General features: G+C 50.3%; 1 protein-coding gene across 1 annotated transcript in view; it reads right to left on the bottom strand.

The window, feature by feature from the left end:
* The window catches only part of WDR45B (WD repeat domain 45B), a 35710-nt gene extending 17592 nt beyond the window's left edge, over positions 1-18118 (bottom strand). Inside the window, exons 1-2 of the mRNA XM_017879165.1 lie at positions 17873-18118; positions 13555-13629 (exon numbers count right to left, since the gene is read on the bottom strand). Of these exons, the coding sequence (XP_017734654.1) occupies positions 13555-13629; positions 17873-17939 (142 nt within the window). The 5' untranslated portion in view covers positions 17940-18118. The remainder of the gene's footprint in view (positions 1-13554; positions 13630-17872) is intronic.
* Positions 18119-18345: the final 227 nt, after the last annotated feature.

The raw sequence follows: 18345 nt of genomic DNA, 5'->3' as shown, positions 1-18345 counted from the left end.
GATTACAGGCTTGAGCCACCGCGCCCGGCCAATATGTATATTTTACAATAAAAAAGAAAAGAGAAAGTCAAGACAGGTAACGTAGTAATTTTCTTTTTTTTTTGTAAGAGACAAGATCTCACTGTGTTGCCCAGGCTGGAGTGCAGTAGCTCTTCACAGGTACAATCACAGCTCACCGCAGCCTTCAACTCCTGGGCTCACATGATCCTCCTGCCTCAGCCTCCCAAGTAAGCTGGGAATACAGGACTTTTTTTTTTTTTGAGATGGAGTCTTGCTCTGTCACCCAGGCTAGAATGTGGTGGCATGATCTCAGCTCACTGCAACCTCCACCTCCTGGGTTCAACCCACTCTCCTGCCTCAGCCTCCCCAGGTAGCTGGGACTATAGGCATGCACCACCATACCCAGCTAATTTTTGTATTTTTAGTAGAGATGGGGTTTCACCATGTTGGCCAGCCTGATCTCAAACTCCTGACCTCAAGTGATCCACCTGCCTTGGCCTCCCAAAGTGCTGGGATTACAGACATGAGCCACCATGCCTAGCCTACAGAACTCATTTTTAATCAGCAATTTATATCTAACTATCATCAGAAATGAGAAAGGTCTGACCGGCTAAAAAAATAGTGCTAGGTTTCCAACTTCTCTCAGCTTACTGTCATCATGTTCACTGTTTCATAAAGGCTGAGCACACAACACCCCAGGAAGCTAACTCAGAAAAATGTGTGAAATACTTGAATCCATATTTCAAGAGATGGCAAAACCTGTAAACTCCAAGAAAGCATCCTAAACCCACAAACTCCAAGAAAGCATCCTAAACCTGTAAACTCCAAGAAAGCACGCTAAAAGCTTTAATGCTTGGGAGGCTGAGCAGGCAGATCAGCCTGGTCAAGAAAGAGACCATCCGGGCCAACATGGTGAAACACTGTCTTTACTAAAAACACAAAAATTAGCTGGGCGTGGTGGCAGGCACCTGTAGTCCCAGCTACTCAGGAGGCTGAGGCAGGAGAATCACCTGAACCCAGGAGGCTGAGGGTGCCGTGAGCTGAGATCACACCACTGCACTCCAGCTTGGTGACAGAGACTCCATCTCAAAAAAAAAAAGAAAAAAAAACTTTAATGCAAAAGCTGAGTGATTTTATCATTTCTTTCTTTCTTTTTTTTTTTTTTTAAGAAACAGGGTCTTGCTGTGTTGCTCAGGCTGGAATGCAGTGAAGTGATCATAGCTCACTACAGCCTCAAACTCCTGGGCTCAAGGACTCCTCCTGCCTCAGGCTCCTGAGAAGCTGGGGCTACAGGCACACATCACCGCGCCTGGTTAATTTTTTCAGAAAAATCTTGTAGAAGCGAGGTCATACTGTATTGCCCAGGCTGGTCTTGAACTCCTGGTCTCAAACAATCCTGCCATCTTAGCCTCCCAAAATGCTGGGATTATAGGTGTGAGCCACCAAAGTCTGAAATGCTCCAAACCGTTCATGAATTATGTAAGAGGAAAATGTCCACAAATTTTCAGAGGTCTTCCATGACGAAAGAATGACCAATGCTCTCTGAGGGAAGCAACAGGGGCACACTGACGAGAAACTCCCACGTTCTGTATGGTTCACATAACTCAGGACTGTCCACCCACTTCTGTCTGCAATGACCATGAGCTCTACCTCTCCAGTCACAGCTGCACAAAATGACTCAAAAGTGCCTCAGCTTGATCTTTGAGATATTTAGAATTCAAGGCAGCTGGGCACAGTGGCTCACGCCTGTAATCCCAGCACTTTGGCAGGCAGAGGTGGGAGGACTGTTTGAGCCCAAGAGTTCAAGGTCATCCTGGGCAACATAAGGAGACCCCTTCTCTACCAAAAATAAAAATTAAAAAATTGGCTGGCAGCAGTGGCTCATGCCTGTAATCCCAGCACTTTGGGAGGCCGAGGTGGGCAGATCACGAGGTCAGGAGTTCAAGACTAGCCTGGGTAACATAGTGAAACCCCGTCTCTACTAAAAATACAAAAATTAGCCAGCTGTGGTGGTGGGCGCCTGTAATCCCAGCTACATAGGAGGCTGAGGCAGGAAAATCGCTTGAGCTCGGGAGGCGGAGGTTGCAGTGGGCAGAGATCGCACCACTGCACTCCAGCCTGGGCAAAGGAGGGAGACTCCATCTCAAAAAAAAAAAAAAAACACCAGCACGGGCAATGTGCTTTTGGGACGTCAAACTTGTGTGCACCAAAGGACACAATCAACAGAATGAAAACACAGTCTATGGAATGGCACAGCGTATTTGCAAACCACACATCTGATAAGTGGGTAATATCCAGACTACATGAAGGACTTCTCCAACTCAACAATAAAAAAATCAATAACCTGATTTTAAAATTGGCAAAGGATGTGAATAGTATTTCTCCAAAGATCATTTACAAATGGCAACAAGTACAAGAAAAGATGTTCAGCATAATTAGGCATCAGAGACATCCAAATCAAAACCGCAGTGAGATGCCACCACCTCACACCCATCAGGATGACTAATGTTTTTCTTTTGTTGAGACAGGGTTGCCCAGGCAAGTGCAGTGATGGGAACAGGGCTCACTGCAGAGGATGGCTAATATTATTTTTCAACCCAGGAAATAACAAGTACTGGCCAAGACAGGAAGCTATGGGAACTCTCACGCACTGTCTGATGCAGCTGCTCTGGAAAAAAGTACGGCAGGTCCTCAACAAATGAAAGAGAGATTGGGTGCAGCAGCTCACTCACACCTATCATCCCAGCACTCTGAGAGGCCAAGGCGGGACAATGACTTGAGGCCAGGTGTTTAAGATCAGCCTGGACAACAGTGAAACGCTGCCTCAATTAAAAAATAATAAAAAGCCTGGGCGTGGTGGCTCACGCCTGTAATCTCAGCACTTTGGGAGGTGAGGCAGGTAGATCACTTGAGGTCAGGAGTTCGAAACCAGCTTGGCCAACATGGTGAAACCTCGTCTCTACCAAAAATTCAAAAAAAATAGCCAGGTGTGGTGGCAGGCGCCTGTAATCCCAGCTACTTGGGAGGTTGAGGCAGGAGAATCACTTGAACCCGGGAGGCAGAGGTTGCAGTGAGCTGTGATCGTGCCACTACACTCCCGCCTGGGCGACACAGCGAGATTCTGTCTCAAAAAAAAAAATAATAATTTTTTTTTTTTTTTTTGAGACGGAGTCTCGCCTCTGTCGCCCAGGCGGCGAGTGCAGTGCGGATCTCAGCTCATGCAAGCTCCGCCTCTGGGTTTACCGCCATTCTCTCTGCCTCAGCTCCTGCATACTGGGACTACAGGCCCCGCCACCCGTCGCACCGGCTAAGTTTTGTTGTATTTTTTCAGTAGAGACAGGGTCTGTCACCGTGTTAGCCAGGATGGTCCTCGAGTCTCCTCACCCTCGTGCATCCACCCCATCTCGGCCTCCCCAAGTGCTAAGATTACAGGCTATGAGCCACCGAGCCTGGCCAAAATTCTAATTTTATAAATCAAAAGTTACCATATGATGACTGGATGCAGCGGCTCACACCTGTAATCTCAGCACTTTGGGAGGCCTATGCGGGGGAATCATGAGGTCAGGAAATCAAGACCACCCTGGCCAACATGGTGAAACCCTGTCTCTACTAAAAAGACAAAAATTAGCCTGGAGTGGCAGTGCACATCTGTAGTCCCAGCTACTTGGGAGGCTGAGATAGGAGAACTGCTTGAACTCAGGAGGCGGAAGCTGCAGTGAGCCAAGATCTCGCCACTGCACTCCATCCAGCCTGGGTGACAGAGTGAGATTCTGTCTCAAAAAAAGAAAAAAAAGAAAAGAGAAAGAAAAAAAAGTTACCATATGATCCAGCAATCCCACTTCTAGTTATATAAGCAAAAGAACTCAAGGCAGGGTCTGGAAGAGATACCTGCACACCCACGCTTACAGCATCATCATTCATAATAGCAAGGATACAGAAGGACCGAGTCCACAGATGGAGAAATGAATAAGCAACACGTGCTCCACACGTGCAATGATTTATTATTCAGCCTTAAACAGAAGCAATTCTTTCTCATTTATTATTTTTTCAAGATAAGGTCTCACTATGTTGCCCAGACTGCTCTCAAACTCCTGGCTTCAAGCAATCCTCCTGCCTCAGCCTCTGAAAATGCTGGGATTACAGGGGTGAGCCGTGGTACCTGGCCTGAAATTCTGACACAGGCTACAACAGAGATCAACCTAGAGAACACTACGCTAAGTGAAATAAGCCAGACAGAAAACGACAAGTCCTATATGATGGCATTCATAGCAAGTCCCTACAGCAGTCAAGTTCATAGAGACGGAAAAGTAGAACGGTGCTTACTAGGAGACGGGAGAGAGAATGAATGAATGCAGAGTTTGGTTTTCCAAGATGAAATTCTAGAGGTCTGTTTAACAACAATGTAAATATATTTAACATTACTGATCTATATGCTTAAAAATGGTTAAGATGGTAAATTTTATTTTACATGCTTTTTTACCTTAATTTTTTTTTTAATGCTGCCACCAAAGACCTGCTTTGCCCCAGGTGTTAGAAGTGTAACTATTTCCTCAATGTAGGTTCATGAGTTTTAGAAACACATCTGAGTGACCTGAAAATTAGGCTAAGGTCACTAATGCATTCTTCAAATACTCTTCAACTGAGAGACACTGTTTAGCCCATTTATAAACTATGTGATCTTAGGCTTATTAATAAAGTTATTAATGCTTGATCTATCGTCTTTTCAGGTTTTTTTTTTTTTTGAGATGGAGTTTCGGTCTTGTCACCCAGGCTGGAGTGAGTGCAGTGGCATGATCTCGGCTCACTGCAACCTCCACCTCCTGGGTTCAAGCGATTCTCCTGCCTCAGCCTCCCAAGTAGCTGGGATTACAAGCGCTCATCATCACACCCAGCTAATGTTTATATTTCTAGTAGAGATGGGTTTCGCCATGTTGGCCAGGCTGGTCTCGAACTCCTGACCTCAGGCAATCCACCCACCATGGCCTTCCAAACTGTTGGGATTATAGGCGTGAGGCACTGTGCGCAGCCGTCTTTTCAAGTTCTAAAAGCAACAAGTCATTCCCTTAGCAAAGATGTGATTCTGGCTAATGGTTAAGACAAGAAATGCTGGCTGGGTGCAGGGGCTGATACCTGTAATCCCAGCACTTTGGGAGGCCGAGGCAGATGGATCACCTCAGGTCGGGAGTTCAATACCAGCCTGACCAACATGGAAAAACCCGGTCTCTACTAAAACTACAAAATTTGCCAGGCGTGGTGGCAGCAGCTCACTCACACCTATAATCCCAGCACTCTAGGAGGCCAAGGCAGGACAATGACTTGAGGCCAGGAGTTTAAGATCACCCTGGACGACACAGTGAGACACTGCCTCAATTAAAAAATAATAAAAAGGCCAGGTGTGGTGGCTCAGGCCTGTACATGCATGTCTAATCCCAGCTACTCAGCAAGTTGGGGCAGGAGAATGGCTTGAACCCAGGAGGCAGAGGCTGCGGTGAGCTGAGATCTGGCCACTGCACTCCAGCCTGGGCGACAGAGCGAGACTCCGTCTCAAAAAAAAAAAAAAGAATTAAGACAAACAGTCAGTCACCAAGTCACCAGCACAGTTAGCTATGCAGTCTCTGAGTTTTAACCATGGAAAGAAAAAAAAGAACAACAGATTTTTCAGAATCAAGAGAAGAGGCAGAGGAGGAGAGTTAAGGCCTTTCCTGGAAAGAAAAGTAATCAGAGGTAAGAGCCCAACTTCAGGAGTTAGAGAGGACTTTTAAACCCCTGCCAAAGAGATTCTCCCATAGCACCTGATCTCCACCTCCTGCAGCTGAAGAGGGAGAGAGGGTCTCCCCACAGAAAGACCAGGGTTACATTCAGAGCCTCCTATGTTCCAGACCCCAAGGGCTGGTACTAAAATATTACAAAGGACAGTCCTTGTTACAGAAAAATGTAAGGTACAATAAATCTTTCTGAGTTTCTCTTCAAAGGGTTCATTTAGCCTGTTAACTTCCTTATCCTTTGTTCTCAAACTCAACTTTCTTGTTCTTCCTTCCCCCAGTTACTGTAAACAGCCTACCTGCTTCCCCTCAGCTCTAATCAACAACTCACACCTGTTCCCTCGGTTTCCTGTATGCACTGCCCCCCGAAACTGCACGTCTCACACGCTCCACTTCTGTACCTCACACCCCTCCCCTTCTATATTTAGAAAAACATGTGCAAGTAGCCAATCGGGTCAGCTCAGACTGTGCAGTCCGACCCCAGCCCATGGGGGGAGTGACGCAGAGATAGGGACTGCGCTCAGGATAAAAACCCCCGGTCTCCTTTGTTCTCTGTGCTCTTGCCATCTTGACTGATGCAAGTGGCACCCTTCTGCAGAAGTAAATTGCCTTGCTGAGAGAATTAAACTTTTGCCTGACCGCTGGTTTTACTTCGCAGCACCGAGCATTTACTCCTGGAACATTCTATATCCAACAAAAAGAAGAAATGCCCAAGTCTGCCTAGGATGTCAGCGTCTGCGTCTCTAAGAGTCCCTAGCTGCTGGACTTCTCTGTAACAGCAACTAAAATTGCAACAATAGGTTGCGTAGGACACAAAACAGGCTCCTACTAAACATCAGCTGAGGAAAACTTGAGGTACACCCCAGTCCTTGTAGTGGAGAAAAACTCTCTCCTCTAATCATGATCTCTCTCTGCTCTCACACAGTTATCAACACAGAAGACTTCTGTGACCAAAGCAGAAACCACACAGCAAACCCCAGCTGGGTATCCTCTAATTCAATTGACAGCATCTACCTGGAGACGTATCAGATCCTCCAGCTTGAGGGCTCAGTCCCCAAGACTGCACCACACACCAGTCGCAAGTCAGAACCTTCAAAACTTCTGACTGACTAGCTTCAAGTTGGGGTTCCTGTGACCCCTTCTTTGGGTTCAATTTGCTGACACAGCTCACTGAACTCAGGGAAACACTTCCTCATGTTTACCAGTTTATCACAAAGAACATTACAAAGGACACCGATGAACAGATGCACAGGGCAAGGTATTCGGGGAAGGACGCTGAGCTTCCACGAAGCGTGCTGACCCCTGTCTCCCTGAGATTTTATGGAAGCTTCGTGACATCAGCATTCCTTCCCCAGGGGCAGAGGGTGCGGCCTTCTCTGGGGAGGGTCTTAAGACCCACAGTTAGAAAGGGTGGGGGCGTGGTGGTTAATGCCTGTAATCCCAGCATTCTGGGAGACTGAGGCAGGCAAATAACTTCAAGTCAGGAGTTCAAGACCAGCCTGGCTAACGTAGTGAAACCCCGTCTCTACTAAAAATACAAAACAAACAAAACAACCTAGCCAGGTGTGGTGGCAGGCACCCGTCATCCCAGCTACTTGGAAGGCTGAGGCACGAGAATCACTTGAACCCATGAGGTGGAGGTTGCAGTGAGCCAAGATGGAGCCACTGCACTCCAGCTTGGGAGAGATTCTGTGAAAGAAAAAAAGGAAAGAAAGGAAAGAAAGGAAGGAAAGGAAGGAAAGAAAGGAAGAAAAAGAAAGAAAGAAGGAAGGAAGGAAGGAAGGAAGGAAGGAAGGAAGGAAGGAAGGAAGGAAGGAAAGAAAAGAAAGAGAGAAAGGTGGGGTGGCGGTGGGGAGACAGGACACGTGGCGGTGGGGAGACAGGACACGTTAGGGTGAAGGGGGGTGGGGGGGGGTAGAAGGAGGTCAGAGGCCTCCCCTGAGGGCCAATATTGGAACAAAAAGACTAACCAAGGCTGTGGGAGTTACCAGCCAGGATGAAAACCAAAATATGTAATTACATCACACCTCCACAGGCCCAGACTCTCCCAACAGAGCCTGTTGCAAAAGACAAGAAACTCATCAAAGACAATGGGGAAAGGGGTGTCTGAATACTGGCATCATCAGGCAGCACTGAAGACAGCGGAATGCCTGGGAACACCTCTGTCCACCCTGCAGACCCAGCAAGCTCACTGGCTGGGCTGGGCCCAAGTTACACAGGTTCTATTCAGCTTTGTAATATGGGAGAGCTGTGTTTTTAAGTGATGAGTGGAGGTGACTTTCTCCACACACTCTTATATTTCTACAACCACTGGATACTTCAAGTATCGTTCTTGAAACATTGCTACTTGTTCCCATGACCAGTGAACGTTTTTGGCAGCAGACTCTCGGCCATTTTGTGTGATATGTCTGAATCCGAGTCCTGAGCTGTGATCTCACAGCACCACTATGAGGACCGTGACAGGCTGCATTCCCCACTCTGGGCCGCTTCCCTGGGGTCCAGGGGCCTCCTAGAGTAGAACAGCCAGCCCATCTCTGGAAAGAACAAACCTGGGTGTACTATGGATGCAGGACCTATGTCGTGGAGCAGGGTGGGAGAACGCTGCCCCCCAAGACTGAAGGAGCAGGGATCCCTAAGGCGGCTTCCCTCAACTACCAGCTTCCTGTTCCTGCCAAGTGGCAGAAGGCGTATCTGGAAGAGGCGTCCTGCTCAGAGGCCACAGGCTCCTTATTCAATGCCACAGTCACACTGCAGAGAACCATGCCACAAGCCCAGATCCAGGACACACTGCAACGCAGGCTTCCTTCCCCACCACTCAGGAAAGCAAACTACTACAATTAAAAAGGAACAAGGGCAAGTCTGCTGCTGCTCTTCACTGGGATTTTTGTGTGTGTGTGTGTGGTTTTTTTTTTGAGGCAGAGTCTCGCTCTGTCACCCGGCTGCAGTGCAGTGGCAAGATCTTGGCTCACTGCCTCCGACTCCCTGGTTCAATAATTCTCCTGCCTCAGCCTCCCGAGTAGCTGGGATTACAGGCACGCACCACCACACCCAGCTAATTTTTCTATTTTCAGTAGAGATGGGGTTTCACCATATGGGCCAGGATGGTCTCAATCTCCTGACCTCTTGATCTGCCCACCTCGGCCTCCCAGAGTGCTGGGATTAGAGGCATGAGCCACTGCGCCTGGCCTGCTCTCCACTGTTAAACTGTAAGCTGCCAGACGCAGAGCAGCAGATGAGTCTAAGTGCAGAGACAAACTGTTTAAATGCGCCATCAAAAAGACAGTGTGGCCCTACTGTATCCATTTCACATTAGGGCCTATCTACTCACATAATCTGGAAACGGGAGCACACCACACACGCACGTGTGAGAACTGACTGCATGCTAAGCTCAGGGACAGCCTGCCCCAGATACGGCCGAGCCAGCAGACGCACAGGACCGCATATGTGTGTGATACGCTAAACCACGACAATGGTATACTTTTCTGGAATTTAGAATTTTTAGATGTTTCTTGTCTAACCTTTTTTTTTTTTTTGGAGACAGAGTCTCGCTCTGTTGCCCAGGATGGAGTGTAGTGGCGCAATCTCGGCTCACTGCAACCTCGGCCTCCCGGGTTTAAGTGATTCTCGTGCCTCAACCTCCCCAGTAATTTGGATTACAGGCACACGTCACCATGCCTGGCTAACTTTTTGTACTTGCAGTAGAGACGGGGCTTCACCGTGTTGCCCAGGCTGGTCTCGAACTCCTGAGCTCAGGCAATCTGCCCACCTCAGCCTCCCAAAGTGCTGGGATTACAGGCGTGAATCACTGTATGGGCCGTCACACTCATTTTTATAAGAAATGTTGAATTTACTGTAAACACTTCATTAATTAGGAAGCAGCTGCTAATATGCTGTTGTGGTGTTGAGACACAGACAGGCTTTCACCAGCGGTTCCTGGCTCCTAACACCCAGACCTGCTACAGTCTTTTGTTATAATGTTGGGTGTGTTAGGCCTCAGGAATGAGAATCTCTCTCCTGCCCTCCTTTCACCTGCTAAGGCAGAACTCAAATCTTCTCCACCTGATTGCAGGTCTGAAGACCCTCCGTAGAGAGGGTCCCACCCTACACACTGGGAGAAGGAATGCAGATACTATGAAGCTTCCTTAAAATCCAAGAGGTAGCCTGTAATCCCATCACTTTGGGAGGCCAAGACAGGCGGATCACGAGGCCAGGAGATTGAGACCAGGCTGGCTAACCCGGTGAAACCCCGTCTCTACTAAAAAATACAAAAAACTAGCTGGGTGAGGTGGCGGGCGCCTGTAGTCTCAGCTACTCGGGAGGTTGAGGCAGGAGGATGGCGTGAACCCAGAAGGCGGAGCTTGCAGTGAGCTAAGATCACGCCACTACACTCCAGCCTGGGCNACTGTATGGGCCGTCACACTCATTTTTATAAGAAATGTTGAATTTACTGTAAACACTTCATTAATTAGGAAGCAGCTGCTAATATGCTGTTGTGGTGTTGAGACACAGACAGGCTTTCACCAGCGGTTCCTGGCTCCTAACACCCAGACCTGCTACAGTCTTTTGTTATAATGTTGGGTGTGTTAGGCCTCAGGAATGAGAATCTCTCTCCTGCCCTCCTTTCACCTGCTAAGGCAGAACTCAAATCTTCTCCACCTGATTGCAGGTCTGAAGACCCTCCGTAGAGAGGGTCCCACCCTACACACTGGGAGAAGGAATGCAGATACTATGAAGCTTCCTTAAAAATCCAAGAGGTAGCCTGTAATCCCATCACTTTGGGAGGCCAAGACAGGCGGATCACGAGGCCAGGAGATTGAGACCAGGCTGGCTAACCCGGTGAAACCCCGTCTCTACTAAAAAATACAAAAAACTAGCTGGGTGAGGTGGCGGGCGCCTGTAGTCTCAGCTACTCGGGAGGTTGAGGCAGGAGGATGGCGTGAACCCAGAAGGCGGAGCTTGCAGTGAGCTAAGATCACGCCACTACACTCCAGCCTGGGCGACAGAGTGAGACTCCGTCTCAAAAAAAAAAAAAAAAAAAAAAAAAATCCAAGAGGTGGCCGGGGTGCGGTGGCTCACGCCTATAATCCCAGCACTTTGGGAGGCCGAGGTGGGTGGATCACAAGGTCAGGAGATCAAGACCATTCTGGCTAACACAGTGAAACCCCATCTCTACCAAAAATACAAAAAAAAATAGCCAAGTGTGGTGGCAGGTGCCTGTATTCCCAGCTACCAAGGAGGCTGAGGCAGGAGAAAGGCCTGAACCCGGGAGGCGGAGTTTGCAGCACTCCAGCCTGGGCGACAGAGCAAGACGTCAAAAAAAAAAAAGAAAAAAACACACACACACATATATATATATCTCCAAAAGGTATTTTTTGTAACACATGTGGAAAAAAAGAGAAAAAAGTCAAAGAAAAATGAATTTTGAAGTAAAAACATAAAAATCTAAGAGGTCAGCTAAGCACATGGAAGGTCCTGGAAGGCTGCTGTCCAGGGAGGGCTTGGAAACTCCATGGCCCGTCCCCCCACACCTTGTCCTGCACTTGCCCTCATCTGTATTCCTGGCAATATCCTTTACAGTGGGTCCGCTACCCCAGGGCAGTAGTGGTCCACGGCCCATCAGGAACCAGGCTGCACAGCAGGAAGCGAGCAGCAGGCAAACAAGCGTCCCCGCTGAGCTCTGCCCATCAGATCAGCAGCAGCGTTTCTGTCTGAAGGTTAGAAGGCCCAGACTCAAGAACGGTGGGGCTGGGGCAGTCTTGGGGACGGAGCCCTCGACCTGTGGGATCTCACTCTATCTCTAGGTAGATGGCGTCAGAACTGAAAGGACGCCCAGCTGGTGTCCACTGCACGGTGTGTGGGGAAAAATCCCCCACATTCAATCACAGAAGTCTTCTTCTGTGCTGACAACTGTCTTGGTGCTAAGAGCGGAGAGGAAACATGGTTGAGGGTTTTCCCACACAGCTGCTAATGATTCAACTTGGACACCAATGCCTGCAACTTTTCTGTAAGCTTCTGGGTCAATTTAGTAAAAAGTATCCTGAGATTTGCAAGTCAAGCTGTTTTAAAATGTTCTGCAACTACTTATCTGCATAAAGCAGAACTGTCCCAATTTACTGTTCCAAATGAAACAAAATAACTATAAATTAGATGCATGAAAAGCCACCAACTTCACCTGTAACACTCGCTAATTCCACTGACTTCCTCTGAGAGTAATGCGGGCGCTACTCCTGATGATGATGGTGGCATCACACACTCCACAGCACCTAACGTGTGTGCAGGCACAGATCTGTGTGTCTGACGCACTCCGACTCATTTTCACAATAGCTCCATGAGGCAGTCATTGTTATCAACCTTACTTCATTTATTTATTTTATTTTATTTTATTTTTTTGAGAGGGAGTCTCGCTCTGTCGCCCAGGCTGGAGTGCAGTGGCCGGATCTCAGCTCACTGCAAGCTCCGCCTCCCGGGTTCCCACCATTCTCCTGCCTCAGCCTCCCAAGTAGCTGGGACTGCAGGCGCCGCCACCTCGCCCGGCTAGTTTTTTGTATTATTTTTAGTAGAGACGGGGTTTCACCGTGTTAGCCAGGATGGTCTCGATCTCCTGACCTCGTGATCCGCCCGTCTCGGCCTCCCAAAGTGCTGGGATTACAGGCTTGAGCCACCGCGCCCAGCCTATCAACCTTATTTCACATATAAAGAAAGTGAGGTGGCCGGGCGCAGAGGCTCACACCCGTTATCCCAGCACTCTGGGAGGCCAAAGTGCACAGATCATGAGGTCAGGAGTTTAAGACCAGCCTGGCCAACATGGGGAAACCCTATCTCTACTAAAAATACAAAAATTAGCCGGGCGTGGTGGTGGGTGCCTGAGACAGGAAAATCGCTTGAACCCGGGAAGCAGAGGTTGCAATGAGTCGAGATCATGCCACTGCACTCCAGCCCGGGCAACACAGCGAGACTCTGTCTCAGAAAGGGGGGGGCGGGGAAAGAGGCCCAAGGAGGCTGAGAAATTTGCCCAAGGTCGCACAGCAACCTGGTAAAGGGCATAACCAGGACTCAAATGTACACAGCGTGGATGCAGCCTGAGGAAATGCACCCTGACTTACAAAATAAACTCCCAGACATAAAGCACCACTTACTGTTTTACAACCCAGGCTTACAGGTGAGATTTTATTTGAAAAAAGGTTTCTGTGGCCGGGCACGGTGGCTCAAGCCTGTAATCTCAGCACTTTGGGAGGCCAAGACGGGCAGATCATGAGGTCAGGAGATCAAGACCATCCTGGCTAACACAGTGAAACCCCGTCTCTACTAAAAAATACAAAAAACTAGCCAGGCGAGGTGGCGGGCGCCTGTAGTCCCAGCTACACGGGAGGCTGAGGCAGGAGAATGGCGTAAACCTGGGAGGCGGAGCTTGCAGTGAGCTGAGATCCTGCCACTGCACTCCAGCCTGGGCGACAGAGTGAGACTCCGTCTCAAAAAAAAAAAAAAAAAGGTTTTGCTGCCAAAAATCCCTGATGTGACAGGGAAAAGGCACGAGAAGCTCACGCTGATCTAGAATTCACTCGAGAAATCAGGCCAGTGAACAAACCTGCTCAGCACACTCCTGGATCCCTCAGCACCTGTAGAAGCTCAACAGAAGAAAGGGGACAGCTCCCTCCAAGTTGACGAGGGGCCATGAACCCTACTCACTTCTCGGAAACAGCCATCCATCCCCTCCCTGCTCCACCTGCAAGGTTAAATTTAGACTCTGAGGGTTGGAAAGGGGAGAAACCAGGAAATGTCCGTTAATTCTTACCTTGTTTCTCTTTTTCTTTCAGTGGGTCAGTGTTATAGACTCGGAATCCATTTTCCATCCCACACGCAAAGCATCCTAAAGCAGAAGGGTAAGAGAGACATTAATCCCCAGGCCTGGAGTGAGTAAAAGTAAGAGGTCTGGAGAAACGGCAACTACTAAGAACTCCTGCAGATGCTGAAACCACACAGGCACCACAGGTGATAAGTCACAACTCCTTTCCTTGTAGAAATGCTACCAAGTGACAAGCACATTCATGAGGGACATTTTGTTTGTCCTTTAGCAAAGGAGCCTTGGAGTAGCTCACACAGCTTCCCCACTGCAGGGTCCTTCTGTGGCATCCCTGTGGCCCAGGCTTGGAGGGCAATGAGTGACAAGCGCAAAGGAAACCTCTAGAGGAAAGCCACCAAGCAGGCAATCCCGCCCACTGTGGACACCGGGTGAGGGGAAGGGCAGGGTGCTGGGAGACAAGAGGCAGTCCTATATCCAGGAACCGGGAAGGTGAGGCAAGGATGCTCTTTCCCATTTACAGGGTGGTCTCCCGTGACTCTGCTCCCATCTATAAATCATCCTCACTCCTTAAAACCCTGTGAGAGTCTCAATGAGTTACCCAGGTCACTCATCCTGGTCACTGTCTCCAAGCCACACACCAGCCACACAAGCCACACAAGCCACAATGGTCCAAATGAACGGCACTGTTAGAAACTGAACAAAGCACTTAAGTGCGAAGATGATAGTGTGTTAATGCTTGTGTATGACCCAAGGACTACATCCATCTCCTTAAATGCCATGTCTAACTGTTGGCTCTATGAAGCTGTGGCTGGAAAGAGAAAAGAACCCCCCAATTATTTTTCACATGAAATGTTGTGAAGTCCGGTTCCTTAAAATGACTGCACAAGTAGTGTGAGACACCAATGCAAAGGCCTCTTAAAATTCCCATTCGAGGCCGGGTGCAGCGGCTCACGCCTGCAATCCCAGCTCAAAAAAACAAAACGAAACAGGCTGGGCATGGCGGCTCACGCCTGTAATCCCAGCACTTTGGGAGGCCGAGGTGGGCGGATCACCCAAGGTCAGGAGTTCGAGACCACCCTGGCCAACATGGTGAAACCCACTAAAAATACAAAAATCAGCCAGGCATGGTGGCATGTGCCTGTAATCCCAGCACTTTGGGAGGCCAAGGCAGGCGGATCACCTGAGGTCAGGAGTTCGAGACCAGCCTGATCAACATGATGAAACCCCATCTCTACTAAAAATACCAAAAAATTAGCCAGTCTTGGTGGTGGGCGCCTGTAATCCCAGCTACTCGGGAGGCTGAGACAGGAGAATCGCTTGAACCTGGGAGGGGGAGGTTGCAGTGAGTTGAGATCACGCCATTGCACTCCAACCTGGGCAACACAGCAAGACTCTGTCTCAAAAAAAATAAAAATACCCAAACTACCTCCTAGAAATCCACAGGAAAAAGGCAAAGTCCTCAATAGAAAAATGGGCAAAAGACTTAGACATGTCACAAGAGGATACCCAAATGGTCAAGAAACACAAAGTCAGGAAAATGCAAATAAACAACACAGAGAGATTTACACAGCCACCAAAATGACCAAAAATAAGAGAAAACACCAAATGTGAGCTGGGGGTAGAGCCTTGGCAACTCTCAGACCTGCCATTTGAGGGCAAAGTGGTACAACCACTTTGGAAAACTATTTGTGCTATCTACTATACTGTCAATTCTACTCCTAGGTATATAGGAATACATGCCTTGTGGAAATGTGAACATATGCTCTCTGAAAGACATGTTCTAGAATAATCATTATTCTTACTATCACATTATGCTTATGATAGCCAAAAACTGGAAAGTACCCAAATGCCCAACCATGGGAGAATGGATATACGAATTGTTATATGTCTGCACAAAGGAATACTGTACATCAAGAATGATCTGGCTGGGCATGGTGGCTCACATCTGTAATCCCAGCACTTTTGGCAGCCGAGGTGGGCAGATCATGGGGTCAGGAGTTTGTGACCAGCCTGGCTAACACAGTAAAACCCCATCTCTACTCAAAATACAAAAATTAGCTGGGAACAGTGGTGGGCGCCTGTAATCCCAGCTACTTGGGAGCCTGAGACAGGAGAATCGCTTGAACCCAGGAGGCAGAGGTCGCAGTGAGCCAAGATCACGCCACAGCACTCCAGTCTGGGTGGGAACAAGACTCTGTCTCAGGAAAGAAAAAAAAAAAGATCTGCAACTATACTCAACAATACAGAAGAAAAAAAAAACACAAACATGATGTTGAGTAAGAAAGCTACAAACGGCCGGGCACGGTGGCTCATGCCAGTAATCCCAGCACTTCGGGAGGCTGAGGCAGGCGGATCACCTGAGGTCAGGAGTTCCGAGACCAGCCTCAACATGGAGAAACCCCATCTCTACTAAAAACACAAAATTAGCCAGGCGTGGTGGTGCATGTCTGTAATCCCAGCTACGTGGGAGGCTGAGGCAGGAGAATTGCTTGAACCTGGGAGGCGGAGTTTGCGGTGAGCCTAGATCGAGCCATTGCACCCCAGCCTAGGCAACAAGAGTGAAACTCCGTCTCAAAAAAAAAAGAAAACAAAAAAGCTAGAAACAAAGAAAATACAAAAATAAAGTACAGAAGTAGGCAAAACTAATCTATGACGTCACAAGTCAGGTAGGGAGCATTTATTGGCATCAAGGGTGGCCAGGTAGATTCGATTTCTTAATTGTTAGTGACAGGCGTGTTCAGTTCGGAAAATTCATCACCTGAACACTTATGATCTGTCCACCCTTCTACAGGTGTAGCACACTTCAGTAAAAAGAAGGCGTTACAAACACCAGACGGCTGGAAACCGCTCTCTGAGGAAGCTGGGCATCTCCCTTGCCATCTCAGCGAAACTGTCTTCCCAGAGAAACCCCAGCACACAACCCTGGGGAAGCTGGCAGCGCCCAAGAAGCCTGATTGGCCCCAGGGCATCAGAATCACTGAGGGAGTTCTTTTAAGTACGTGTGATCCAGCCGGGCGCGGTGGCTCACGCCTGTAATCCCAGCACTTTGGGAGGCCGAGGCGGGTGGATCACCTGAGGTCCGGGGATTGAGACGAGCTGGGCCAACATGGTGAAACCCCGTCCCTACTAAAATTACAAAAATTAGCCGGGCGTGGTGGTGGGTGCCTGTAATCCCAGCTAATCCGGAGCCTGAGGCAGGAGAATCGCTTGAACCCGGGAGGAGGCTGCAGTGAGTCCAGATCGCACCAGCCTGGGCGACAGAGTTAGACTCCGCCTCAAAATAAAATAAATAAATAAATAAAATTGTCTTCACAAATACGGGATCATACAGCACCTGCTTGGATTCTCTTCAAAGACAAAACTTCCAAAACCAACACGTAAAGCCTCGCAAAAGTCTGTCTCAGAATAACGGTCATTCCTTTTCTTCCCCACCATGACCTTTGGGAAGTGCGCCCTTCAAATGGGAGGTGGGGAGGCAACCATCCGAATCCAGGTCCCGCCCGCCTCCCGCGGGAATCCGACCGCGCCGCTCTGAAGCACCTGCGGGGAAGGAGGTCACCTTCCCTGGGCGCTGTAAATCATCCAGTGCTTACACCTGGATTCCGACATGGGAAAAGAAGGAAGATTTCCCTCGGGCCTCCCTTGAGTCATTTTATTCCACCAAACACCAGGAAACATCCCGGGGAGTGGGGGTGGGGAGAGTGACAGTTTCCGACTGAAACCGACGGGAGAGGTGGGACCCGCACCCCACCCGCCACCAGAGGCGTCGCGGGCGCCGACTCCGCGGCTCCAGTGAACCCAGGCGGATTCAGCTCCGCCACGGGCTACCTGCTCAACACCCTGAAAGGAGCAGGGGGCAAAACGGGGTTGCGGGCGGCGCGTCAATCACGCTGTGCGGAAAATCCCGATAACCGAGGAGCCCGCAGGGAGCCGGGGACCCGAGTGGGCGTGGCGCGCGGGGAGGGGCGGCCGCGCAGGAGGCCGGGGTTCTGCGCCGTCTCCCACCAACCTCGACCTTGGCCCGGGACCGCCGGCTGGGAGTGGCCACAACCCGGGGGTGAGCGGGGACGAAAGGCCGGGAGGGTGGGAGCCGGTTCGGGCCTGGTCCGGACCCCGGCTGAGGCTGCGAGGAGCGGCGGCGAGGGCCGGAGCCGGGGGCTTCGGAGGGGAGCTCGGGCGGGGCGGGGGTCCCGTGTGGGAAAGCCTGGCCGGAAAGGGGCGCCCGGGAGAGGCCGGAGAGTCGGGGACCCCGGGCTGCAGGAAGGCCCGGGCAGGCAGGGCGACTGGGCCGCGCCTCGCGCCTCCTCACCGTGGTCCTGGTTGAAACCGGCGTAGAGCAGCCCGTTGCCGTGAGGGTTACACGGCAGGAGGTTCATGGCTCCGCGATGCTGGGCCGCCGCTCCTCAGCGCTGCATGCCGCTCGCAGGGGCCAGCGGTCTGGTCGCCTCTGGCCGGCGCTGAGGCCGCCGCGGCCGGAAGTGTCGGACGTGCGTGCGTGCTGGACGTGCGTGCGTGCTGGACGTGCGTGCGTGCTGGGTGCGTGCGCGCGCGCCCCTCAGGGAGCCTATGGAGCGCCGAGAAGCATCTAACCGAAGCGACGGCCGAGGCAAGGCGGTGGGGCGGGCGGGAGGGGGCGGAGGGGAGGGCGGGCGGGAGGGGCGGGCGGGCGGGAGGGGCGGGCGGGGCGGGCGGGGGGCGGGGAGGGGCGGGCAGGAGGCGGGGCGGGGGCGAGGGCGGGGCGGGGCGGAGGCGGGGCGGGCGGGGGCGGAGGGGCCGGGGCGG

Source organism: Rhinopithecus bieti, unplaced genomic scaffold (assembly GCF_001698545.2).
Source record: "Rhinopithecus bieti isolate Rb0 unplaced genomic scaffold, ASM169854v2 scaffold_9899, whole genome shotgun sequence".
NCBI classification, from domain to species: Eukaryota; Metazoa; Chordata; class Mammalia; order Primates; family Cercopithecidae; genus Rhinopithecus; species Rhinopithecus bieti.
Note: the sequence above shows the minus strand (reverse complement) of the source record. Positions and strands in the feature narration are given on the sequence as shown.